The sequence below is a fragment of the Mastigoproctus giganteus genome, chromosome 3 (assembly GCF_048544385.1).
Source record: "Mastigoproctus giganteus isolate SK-2022 chromosome 3, ASM4854438v1, whole genome shotgun sequence".
NCBI classification, from domain to species: domain Eukaryota; kingdom Metazoa; phylum Arthropoda; class Arachnida; order Uropygi; family Thelyphonidae; genus Mastigoproctus; species Mastigoproctus giganteus.
In genome coordinates, this window is record NC_143577.1 from 31,180,032 (window position 1) to 31,192,868 (window position 12,837).

The 12,837-nt window shown below is 35.6% G+C and overlaps 1 protein-coding gene across 1 annotated transcript in view; it reads right to left on the minus strand.

Annotated features, from left to right (window-relative positions):
* LOC150087846 (cubilin-like) overlaps positions 1-12,837 on the minus strand; it is a 152,143-nt gene that overhangs the window by 10,926 nt on the left and 128,380 nt on the right. The window contains exons 14-15 of the mRNA XM_090369233.1: positions 11,317-11,494; positions 1,583-1,740 (exon numbers count right to left, since the gene is read on the minus strand). Of these exons, the coding sequence (XP_090225359.1) occupies positions 1,583-1,740; positions 11,317-11,494 (336 nt within the window). The remainder of the gene's footprint in view (positions 1-1,582; positions 1,741-11,316; positions 11,495-12,837) is intronic.

A 12,837-nucleotide genomic window follows, 5' to 3' on the forward strand; every position in this document is an offset into this window, starting at 1 on the left:
TACAATACAGAATGGTAATTTCATCAGCTTAATCTTGCCTGCTAAGCATAGAATGTTATACACGGGGCAAAGTTGTAATTTCCCAAAGTATTACACTGTTGCTTATGTCAAATTCACATTTATAATATTATTGCACAGTTTTCTGATAATAAATTCCATGATGACATCTCACTGGTAGTGCCTAACCATGATTGAGGCCGCTCTCAATCAAAATATGCTGGTTATCACCTCAACAGCTGACTTAATAACGGGAAATTTACATGTGGTACTAACTTGAAAGCATTGCTTTGCTTACAAATTTTTGTAACAATTCTATTAATGGCATTCCTCTCAAAAAATGTTTACTCATGACAAAGTTTGACTGCCAATGATATATATCAGAATTTTACTATCAATAAACCACACAATAATAACACACTATGTCTGATTGCAGTTGGTAAATGTGTTGCATAAGGAAGCAAATTTTACATGCCCAGCATAGCATCTACACTTAATTTATAATATTTTTAGGTTTAGCAAAACAAAAGAAATCTACAAGGGAAAAAAAAAAAAAAAAAAACTGTAGTATAACATAAAACTTGAATTATAAAATCCAATAGCAAAATTTTTAAAAAAAATTAATTTCTGGAAAATGTTTTGGTTTTTTTTTCGAATTCTGCTTGAACAACGCCAGTATTTCATATTTTCTTGTGGATTGCAATACTTATTGTAAAACTGTTTTAATAAAAAAAAAAATTAAAATGATATATTGTGCTTCATAAATTTTTCAAAAAAACAAGACATAAAATAGAAACATCAGTCTCTCAGTCACTTCCATTTTACAGTTTAAAAGATCATTAAACCTCAAAATTTAAACGTGCATATATATATTTCAGCTTATTATTATATAATAAGCTGAAATATTACTATATTACTAGATAAATACCATTTTTGAGTATTTCAGATCTGGCAAGTTTCACAGCAATTTAAATTTGAAATTAACTAATGTTGCTTCCCACAGACTAGCATCCATCTTGAGAGAATATACTTGTGTTCTCATCTTTACCATGCAAAAAGAATAACAAATCTTTCAAAAACAACTAGGATAAGACTATATATATTTAATGAGCTACCGGAAGAAAGAAAACAAGAAACCTGAAACTATAAACAAACACAGTAACAGTGCATCTGGCATCATGGCACTCTTCACGCAAAAAGCCAAATAGTTGCAAGACAATGTAAGGTCGCCTAACAGGTTATGTGCAATTTCTGTATGAAAACCATAAAAAAAAAATCATGTCAAAAACTATTGTAGTAAGTTTATCTATATTTAGAAAGGAAAAAAATTTCAGATTTTTAATAATAGTTAAGAAGGGAACATTATTTTTGAAGGTCACTTGCAAGAGACCACCAAACTCGCTGGGTTAGAAACACTTACACCAACTGCAAATATGTGTGCAGACAGTGTAAAGTTCTTTCTTCTAGTGTAAGAAATGTAGAGTGGAAAATCATGAAGCAACATTCCCCCTAAGATTAAATTAAGATTTTTGCTTGAAATAAACTTCATAAATACACTATTATAAAGACGATTAAACTTTCTTACCATGCACGCGATATGACACAACAATCCCTGTAGAGCCACTAGATTTATTCAGATGATGATATGCAAAGATAAGTGTATTAGTCCTGCTCCACACTTCATGTGAATTATTGGAAATGATTTGATCTCTCACAGAAGGTCCATCATAGACTAGTAATTTACTAAAAAAAAAAAAAAAAAAAAAAAATGAAACAAATGGTTTTGCATATACCTAGTCTGTTTTATATAATTTCAAACATTCTACTTGTATTAACTAATGTTCCATCCTTTGATATTTAACTTTTTGTTTAAGGACTTTCATACAAATATTAGTACTGATTTTGCAATTTTAGGCACATCAGAATGTGTCAATCCCCATCAACAATTAAATGCTTATAACTGGTGATGGGGATAAACATCCCATCAAAAAAAGAGGCATATGGGTATAATTTTATTACTTTATTTTAATAAGATAATTCTTTTTATGTACAGTAAAATCTGTGCACTGTGAGAAGCAAAAATCTTTCTACTGTATATGTTTGTTGATGCCAATCAAACTTATGTTATGACTTATTTAATCATCAGTAGACCTAATAATGTACTAATAATTAAATTCTGTGAAAATTAAAAGCTTTCAAATTTTTTCTTTACATTAACTTTTCCTGACATATTGAAGCAACACAAATCTAAAAAAGACAAAATCTGAACAAATCCAGAAAATCCATATCAAACATTTGTCACTCTAAGTGACAAATGCCTGACTAACGAACACTGCATACAAAGCACCAAAACATACAGTATAATGCTGTTAATGAATAAAGAACGATCTTCAAATATTTATTTATTTATTAGTATTGTTTACAACTACAATAACCAAAATGCATTGTGTCAGTCTAATGCCTCATGTAACTGCTGGACTGAAAAACTCTTTTGAGTTTACCCCATTGCTAATTATTAACTCTTTGATAATTTTGTTTATTGATAATAAGAAAATCCTGTTACCTTCAAAGAAACCTCCCCATGCCATAAATTAATTGCAGAATGTAAACATTTTTTTTTTTTTTTTTTATGTGAACCCCAAACACGAGAGGTATTAGAACCTATAGTACTTAGTACCGTGCTTGGGTTTGAGGTTAAGAAGACGAAAGAAGATATTTGTTGACATTGGACTTGAACTTCTGTACATTGTAATTTTCAGAAAATACGTATGAAGGAAGGTTGTTCCAGAAAACGGCAGTTGAATGAATAAATGAGGAAGATGAAAAGTTGGTTCTGTGGGTTTGAAGTTGGACAGTAAGTGGATGTTGGCTGGTGGCGGCACGTGTTCGGACTGTTTTGAAAGAGAGAGCAGGAATTATAGAAGCCAATTCAGAAGAACAGTGACCATGGAAGTATCTGTAGAAGAGGCATGCAGCAGAAACAGTGCGTCTATGAGAAAGCGAGTGGAGAGACTCTGTTAGAGATGAATCATTAATTAACCTAACTGCCCTCTTCTGAATGGAATCAAGAAGCCGGAGAGAGGTTTTGGGGGCACCACCCCAGATATGGGAACAATATTCCATGGCAGGGCGAATTTGCGATTTATACAGAGTGAGCAGCTGTTTGGAAGAAAAGTAACGCCGAGAGCGAAAGAGAAAACCAAGTTTTTTAGATGCAGAGGAAGCAATATTTGTAATGTGCTTGTGCCAAGAGAGATTAGAAGTCAGGGTAATCCCCAAAAGAGATATATCATTTTGCCTAGAAATCGGAGTGTCACTAAAGATAAGCATAGGAGTAGAAGAATCCTTTTTGCGAGATATAAGACAAGACTGAGTTTTAGAAGGGTTGAAATCAACTAAGTTGTCTTTGCCCCACTGGAGAATTACCTGAAGATCGGCATTTAAGGAATTGGTAGTAGATTTTCGAGAAGTTGAAGCTGATTGAGCAGGACAAGGTTTCTCAAAATGGAAAGTTGAATGCAATGTGCTATCATCGGCAAAACTATGGATAGGATTTCCAGTCAATGGAAGAAGGTCATTGATATACAAGAGGAAAAGAGTGGGGGAAAGAACTGAACCTTGGGGGACACCTGCATTAGTGGAGAAGTTAGAAGACAGAGAGCCATCTACCATCACCCTCAGTGAGCGATCAGAGAGAAAACTGGATAACCAATTAATAAAAACAGTTGGCAAACCATAAGATGGAAGCTTGTTTAGAAGACCTTTATGCCAAACACGATCAAAAGCCTTTGAGATGTCAAGAGCAACTACTTGTGTTTCACCGAACCTTTCCATTGAATTAGTCCATAAATGGGTAACATAAGCCAGAATATCTCCAGTGGATCGACACTGACGGAATCCATACTGGTGATCGTTGATCAGACGGAAGGTTTCTAGGTAGTTTAAGAGTTGGCGGTTAATTGATTTCTCCATTACTTTAGAAAGAGTAGAAGTAATTGCAATGGGACGATAATTGGATGGGAGGGATTTGTCACCCTTTTTAGGAACTGGCTGGATATGAGCAAATTTCCAAGCAGAAGGAAAAACACCTTTGGAATAAGAAAGTGAAAAAAGGCGGCAAAGAATAGGAGTAAGTTCAGGAGCACAGATTTTGAGAACAAGTGGAGAAATACCATCAGGACCTGGAGCTTTCTTAGCATCAAGATTCATCAAAATCCTTCTGATATCCTTTTGACGGAAGACCACAGGAGGCATTGAATGGAGCGTGTTGGGAATGGTGGGAAGTGTTTTACCAAGATCATTAATACATGAGCTGGAAGAAAAATGGGATGCTAGCAGGTCAGCTTTATCCTTGGCTGAAGTGGCAACAGAACCATTTGGTTTGGACAGAGGTGGGAGCAAAGATGGGCAAAAGTTGCGGCCAATAGCTTTGGCAAGAGACCAGAATGCTCGGCTACCATTAGGGCAAGAAGCAAGTTTTCTACTCTTAGCCTGTTCAAACTCTAGTTTGGACTGGTTAATAACTGCTTTACAACTGTTGCGAGCTTTGGTGTAGGCAGAAAATGAAACTGAAGAATTAGAAACAAGCCAATTACGATATGCAACATTCTTCTCTTGGACAGCCTTAGCACATTTATTGGAAAACCAAGGTTTAGATAAAGGACGAGATTTTAAAGTGGAGTGTGGGATAAAGGATTCCATTCCTGCAAGAATAATTTCATTGACACGATCTGAGCAAACGTTGACATCAGAAGTTTTGAAACAGTAATCCGACCAAGGAAAAGAAGAAAAGAAGTCTCGCAGGTCATCCCATTTTGCATTCTTGTAATGCCAAACAACACGTGGTTGGGAATAGCCATGAGATAAAGGTTCCATTGGAGAAGAGACAATCACCAAGTTGTGATCTGAAGTGCCTAAAGGACCTATCACTTCGACCGTGTACTTAGAAGGGTTGTTTGTGAGAAAAAGATCAAGCGTATTGGCTGTATGATTAGGATTGTCCGGTATTCTTGTAGGTAAATGAACAATCTGTGCTAGGTCATTAGTAATTGCAAAAGCCTCGGCATCTCGACCTGCTGGGTCGGTGTGACTAGAAAACGGAAGCCAGCTGGAGTTGTGAACATTAAAATCACCAAGGAAAATTACTTCACTGTTAGGAAAGTTGGACTGGAGAAAGTCAAGTTGCAAAGAGAGGAAGTCAAAGAGCTCCAAGTGATTAGTGGAGTTGGGAGAACGGTAGAGACAACAGATGAATCTGACACAATGAGGTAGAGAGATTTTAAGCCAGAGAAGATCAAAGAGAGGAGATTCCAAATTGCCAAGTCTCTGACAGGGAATATCAGAACGGACATATGCACAAGTACCACCTTTGAGGCGAAAGGAATCATACAGCGAATAATTTGGGCATCTGAGATGAGCAGTAGATGAATCAACCGATAACTGAGATTCTGTCAGAAAAAGTACATGGGGTTTGGCAGACTGCAAGTGGAAATGGACATCGTTGAGATTAGAATTGAGACCACGTATATTTGTGAAATGAATTAGGAAGTCCTTGGGAGGTTTAGATCTTTTCGCAGATAAGCTTGCTCTATTAGTTTGACAATTCATGGTGTATTCAATAGTAAGGAAAAGTAGGTGGGACCTGCTGTATGAAGTAATGGAATTTTTGGATATGGCGTACATGTGGTAAGAATATACCCAGATCCTTGACATAACGTGGCCTCGACAATGCTCCCCGCATACACACTACTCGGACTCCCTCCAGTCACTATCTGGCAGAGTAGAGGCAGCAAGATTATACACTAGCTGATCCGGAAGCTTCCTAGAGAGTTACCAATAGGTTCAGTCGGGTGTACTAACTAGTGGCCGGCCTGCGAACACCGTTTTAGAGCTGTACCCTCGAAATGTAAGGAATATTGGATCTCGCCACGACGTTCATCATAACCTCAAAAGTCATCAATCATACTGCATGATGGAAGAGATAGGGAAAGGTTGACCGGAACTTAGCTCTAGAGACTAAACATGGGTTCCACCATTTCAAGCCTCCAATAAGCAAAGTGGTGGTATTTCACCGGTTGATGAGAGTCATCTACCACCTAGTACTGCCTGGTAACATAGAGGTGCGGCGTTCCTCCATGTGGTGTGGGCGCCACACCTCGACCCCTGCTTACGTTGGTTCACACCTGGGTGGTCACCCACCATGTACTTGTGCATGGAGGTTATACCCAGGATTACTAACAGTCCCACCATCGTGAAGGTGCAAGCAGAGGATTTGGCTGTCACAGACCGTCCGGACTTCGCCGAAATTGGGTCCACTTGACTTGAGTGTCGCCCGAATATCAGTTCCATCAGCGTTTTAGACTCCCAGATAGCAAGTATAGCTTGTCTGGCATATCTGAGAGCCTTAACATGCCTTAATTCCAAAAGAAAACTGTATGTATTGTACATTATGTTTATTTCAAAGTGTGTGAATATAGTTTTTACTGTTCTGAGGCAAAATCTTCATTTTGTATATAGGCATTCAGAGGGGAAACCATATTAATGTTGCTAGTTGGTCACTCAAATAATGGATTATTGGACTTGCATGATAACATGAACTTTAACCCTGACAACAAATTAAAAAAAAAATAAAGTATAAAGATCATTTGACAATCATCTGATTCATAAGAAATATAGTATAGTAAAAAATTCCCTTGTGTCACAAATTCAGAAATATGGTATAACACATACAGAGTTAGCAAGAAAAGCCATAACTATATATTTTGATGTATTGGTGTATTATTCAAGTGAAAACATATTCAGTATGTGATAACTGTGCATCCAAGGCTATCTGCAGATATCGAAGTGAAGTTCAACCATAATGCTGCCATTTCCCCCCCCTAGTTGCTCTCCATACTACAGCTATGATTTTACCTTTTAGTTCTTCAACTGTATATCTGTTATTCCTGTAAACACTGTCCTTCAGGGATCCTCACTGAAAATAACTGCAGAGATTCAGATCTGGTGAGTGTTGTGGCCAAGCCCATCCAATCATCTATGATATCAATTAGAGGCTATCTTATCATTAAACTGTTTGTTCAGGAAATGAAGAACCACACTCATTATGTGGTGTTTCGGCATTTTGTTAGAAAAAACTGACTTTTTCAGTAACCAAATCTCACTTTAAACTGATACTGCACTATAATAAAACTGTCAGTTGTACAAAACATTTTTGCACAAAAACATGCTGTTCAGTAACATATTCCATCTTGCTTATAAATTTTCTCAATAGGGTGCAACTAAATGGTAAAAAAACTCCATGTCTTACATTTTTAATGATGTCATTCACCAGTGGCAGAACAATACATCAAAAAACAAATTACCATTACACTAAAACCAAGAGAACATGTAACCACAACAGCAACATGCACGAGCCTGCTGAAACAATACCAAAAGAGCCACTAAAACAACGGTTTTGGTTTATTTATTTATTTTTTTTTTTTGGATTTATAAGGCACATTAGCTTCTAATCTCAAACAAATTTTCTGTTTATTCTACAAAATGGCCACGGGGATCAGAGGAGCACATGTATAGATGTATAACGGTAAAAAATAACGAATGTACATTATCTAAAGCAGTATCTATCCTGTATTATGACAATGGCAAGACTGCATTATGAGTACTGCGTACAAGTTTGGAGGGCCCCAGTTTAGGAAAGATGTAAATCTGTTGGAAAGGCCGCAAAGAACAGCAACAAGATGAGTCAATGGCAGAAAAGGGTATCTTATCAAGAAAGAAGATATTCGTAAATTGAAGCATCTGGAAATTAAGCATATGAGAGGAGACCTGATTGAATTGCTTAAGACTTTGAATGGGTTGAAAAAAACTAAATGATAACAGCATATTTACTCTTTCTTGAATAATATAAACAAGGGAACAAATTTAAATTGGAAAAGAGAGGTTGCAAGACAGATGTAAAGACACAGCTCAAAAACAGTTTGCAGGCTGGCCACTAGATACTCCACCAGACTGAACCTATTGGTAACTCTCTAGAAGGCATCCGAGATCAGCTAGCATATAATTTCACTGCCTTTACTGTGCTAGATAGTGACTGAAAGGAGTCCAAGTAGTGTGTATGCAGAGAGCATTATCAAGACCATGTTATGTCAAGGATCTGGATATATTCTTGCTGTGTGTGCGCCATATTCAAAAATTTCATTACTTCACACCTCGTGTCCACCCAACCTTTTCTTACTACTCAATACATCATAATAGTAAAATGAACAGAACAGACTTATCTGAACCTCCAAAACATCTAAAGATATAAACCTCCAAAACACTTTCTCATCCATTTCACATATATACATGGTCTCAGTTCCAGTCTCAACGACATCCATTTACACTTACAGTATAACAAGCCCCACTTACTTTTTCTGACAGAATCTCAACTACTGGTTGATTCAGTCACCACTCAACTCAGTTGTCCTAATTATTTACTGTACGATTCCTTTTGCTTCAAAGGTAGTATACTTGTTCGTATGTCTGTTCTGATATTCCCTGTCAGAGACTTAGTATGGAACCTCCTCTTTTTGATCTGCTGTAGCTTAAAATCTCTCTACCCCATTCTGTCAAATTCACCTGCTGCCACTGTCACTTGTAACTCTTTGGCTACATTTCTTTGAAACTTGACTTTCTCCAGTCCAACTTCCGTAACAGTGAGGTAATTTTCCTAGACGATTTTAATGTTCACAACTCCATTTGGCTTCTGTTTTCTAGTCACATGGACCCAGCTGGTTAAGATGCTGAGGTTTTTGCAATTACTAATGGCCTTGCACAGATTGTTCATTTATCTACCAGAATACCAGACAATCCAAACTACACAGCCAACATTCTTGATCTTTTTTCTCAGGAACGACCCTTTCAAATACATGGCTGAAGTGAGTAGTCCACTTAAGCATCTCAGATCACAAATCACTGTCACTTTTTGTAACCTGAGAACTATCTGCAAAATGTAGGCATGATAATAATACAAGACAGCAATTCCTCAAAGTTGCACCACTAATTCTGGTATTTTTTTTTACATTGCCTAGCAATGTAAATTCAAAAATAGCAAAAGCTTAAATTTCCAGTACTCACCCTTGATCGATCTGCAATTGTTATGGTTTGAATAATAAGAGATTGGCTAACTTTAAGGTGATTGGTTTTTTAAAAAATTAAGGGGATGAATAAGTGGTAATTACAATGGAAACGGGATTAAAATATACGCAAGGAAGTAGAAGTGCACTAACTCAGTCTTTGGTTGTCGTGAGGTTGATTAAAGTTGAAAATCTAAATAGTGAATAAGCCAATAGGGTGGACTTTCGTTAAAACGTCTTCAGTTGCCAAGTTGAGTGAAAGGGAACGCGTACTGTATTTAAGAAGAATTTTGTAATCCTGTGATGCACTTTGCCGCTTGCAGGAATCTCAAATTGGTGAAATTCCAAACCGGAGTTTGGAATCTCATACATTCTAACTGAATTAAGATCATTAATTACATTGCTAGGATCACTAGCAATGTAATTAATGCCAGAAATATTACAATTTCCAAGGCATTTGTGGAGGTTTAATCATTTACACATGAAAACCAATAATTTGGTGGTAAAGAGTACAAAATTTGCACATCTATTTCTTGCAAGGGTTTTTAATAATTCATCTGCCAACAAAACTTGAAAACAATCATATGGAAAAGAAATTTCGCTAAGGTTTATCTGCAAACCAAAGTTAGAATAAAAATCTTTTGCAACACAGATGGAGTTATTCATATCCCACATATTCATAATAAATGAAACTCAATAAGTACTTCTGTCAAGGTTAACATGCTTCATTACTTTATTAGCAGTTGTAACTTCTGACTAGCACCTTATTTATTGACCTGATGGTAAATTCAAATCAATGCTTCCTCTGCTGCAGGTGATGAATTATTGGTCTGTTTCTGCTTAATCATAAGAAAATTTGTTTAATTTATCCTCAAAAGTGTGAAAAAAAAAATCTAATGCACTGTAAATACAATCCTTTTTCACTAGCCAGCCATTTTAAAATATGCATTCTAATATATTCCCAGTTTAATTTTCAGTTTTAAATATTGTGTGCATAAGAAGTTTTCTAAAGCCTTGCTTTCGGCTATAAAAATTCTCATTACTTTGATATAATCTTTATAGCTCAAATCCTAGAAAAGTAATGCTTCTGCTTGACCTAAAATTGTTCATTTAAAAAAAAAAAAAAAAAAAAGTGCAAAGTTTACTTAAGCATAGTGCTGAGCTAGCATTCAGATAATCCTGAGTATGCTTGTGCTTGACCGCTCAAAGATTTAAATAAATAATCTCTTTTCATATTAAGTTCAATTTAATTAAATCCCACCAAAACTAAAATCAGAAGGCAAATATTCATAAATTCTAACTGAATTAAGATCATTTTTCAAAGTAAACTTACATACATTATTAGGTAACACATTAATACAAAGAAATTATTGTATATAACCCCACAAAAAACATATTTTTGAGAGACAAGTAAGTAATCAAATTGTCAAATGGGGCTTTTGCTTCGATTTGCTTTAATTATAGATCAAATTTTACAAAATTCATATTTTGGGATAATTAGTCAGTAGGTTCAAAGTACAAATTACATGATCAGAAACCAAAACTAACTGCAATCATGATTAATCATAAACTCTTTTATACTGCATGAATGTCATGCACCACTAGAAATGAGGGGAAAAAAATGAAATTTACAGGAATATAAAAAGTTAAAGTTTAAAATTAAAGTATAACTGTAATAAATAAAAATTAGGTGTCTAATGTTAAGAAAATCTACTGAATTATATTTTTATTATGAGGGGCCAACTACAATTTTACTGATAAAGTCACCATATTGGGGGGGGGGGGGAATAGTAGTAGTAAAGTTTTAGGAGCATCAGTGACTAAGGCCATACTCATCAGTGACTAAGGCCATACTCATACTCTTTTAAACTATGTTCTGTGCTCGATTTTGTGTTTGCCAGATGAAAAACCAGAGTTTCTGGGTGAAATAACGATGCTACCCTTGCATGAGGCTGACTAACTCTGCAATGTTGTGGGGAGAAAAAAAAAAAAGCCCATAAAAATTCCTCACATCTATGGGACTTGAACTCAGATCTTTTCCGCCCAGTGCGGAGATGATAGTGATCCTACCAATTGTACTACCCATGGGGGCAGGGGGATAGGGGAGTTATATCTTCAGCTGAACAGTCCACTGGTGCTTGCCCACTGCCTATTTTTAGACAAGCCTCTGACTACCCCTAATACCAGTAATAAAAATAATACTTACTAATTGGAGGTATCATCATCTCTAGTTACAACATTATAAATAATGATATTTATGGAGCCATCACTCTGCTTGGGTGGAACGTTGAGTATCCACATACACAATGTGTTATTCTCAACTGGCTTGGGATATCCAGGAGTCGTAAAATTACCTTCAGTCGCATTTATAACTTCACCACAATCTGAAAAATAAGTAAATATTGGATGCTATTTCTTAAATCATGATTGAATATTTGCATACTAAATTACAAGTAAGTTATTTGTACTACATAGCAGCCAAAAAAAAAAAAAAAAAAAAAGCAGTTCTTTCCAAAAAGCAGGAAATAAGTCCAACACTGCACTAGGAATTAAATTTCACTAACAAAATACGCATTTCATATTAAAATACATCTATGGGATGATTTACCAGTACAATATGCTTTTAAACATAAAACGTTTATAAAATGGCATTGCTGCTTGGACTTAGCTGTCAAGAGCATTTCCAAAACTGGAACAGAAAGAGGATATGAATTCAGTTTGCTTCCTTGTGCATGAAATTTGGGAAGGCTCAACAAATCATTTTAAAAGAGCAAAATATAAAAAAACTTCATGAAAATCCATCAGCTGAGAATCAAGTTATAACATGAAGATGGTGGATAAAAAATAATAATAATAATTGTTAGATTTCTGTTAGTCTGATTTTAACGAAATTCAGGGTGGCTCAACAAATCTTTCTAAAAGAACTAAATATAAAATTTTATGAAAATCCATTCGCTGGGGGCGGAGTTATATTGCTTACAGACAAATGGGCAGACCCGGGACAACAGGTTCATTATGCATCAAAAAATAATACAATTCCTACATTCTTATTAAGGATATCCCAATAAAAGAGAGTTGAAAGCTTTTTTTTTTTTGTGGAAGAAGTGTTTTACTACATTATGCAACTACAATTACACAGAGAAAAAAAGCAATCCTAGCAGAAGAGTACAACACAAGACCAGTGCTCAATGAAATAACTTTAACAATAGACAGCCTGATATTAGCAAACAATTTCCTGCCAAATAAATCTGTTTTCAACCCTGAACTTCCCTCTTTCATCTTTAAAATCTGGAACTCCTATACAGTCAGTCCTTGTATAGCATGATAGTTGTGTTCCTAGAAACCCTCATGCAATATAAATAACAGGCCCTATAGGAAAAATAGGGTTAGGTGCCGACCACTCAAGATTGAACACACATTTGTAACCAAACACAATGAATAATCATAATAAAATACTTACGTATTTTATTACGTAATAAAATATGGCTAATGCTTTTGCTTCTATCGTAAGCAAACTTGTTCTTTGTCTGATCTTCTATCCAAACAGACGTTCCATCTTTTCCAATTCTTTGTGCCTTGATCTAATGGATTTTGTTACTTTGAGTTGTTCCTGCTATGAAAGTTTTTATTTTCTCTGCATACTTCTAATTCCTGGCATTGACCAAGTCCACCTATGCCTATCGATATTGCTTTTATTTTTCTCTCTGAATCTGTAGTGTTTTCACCA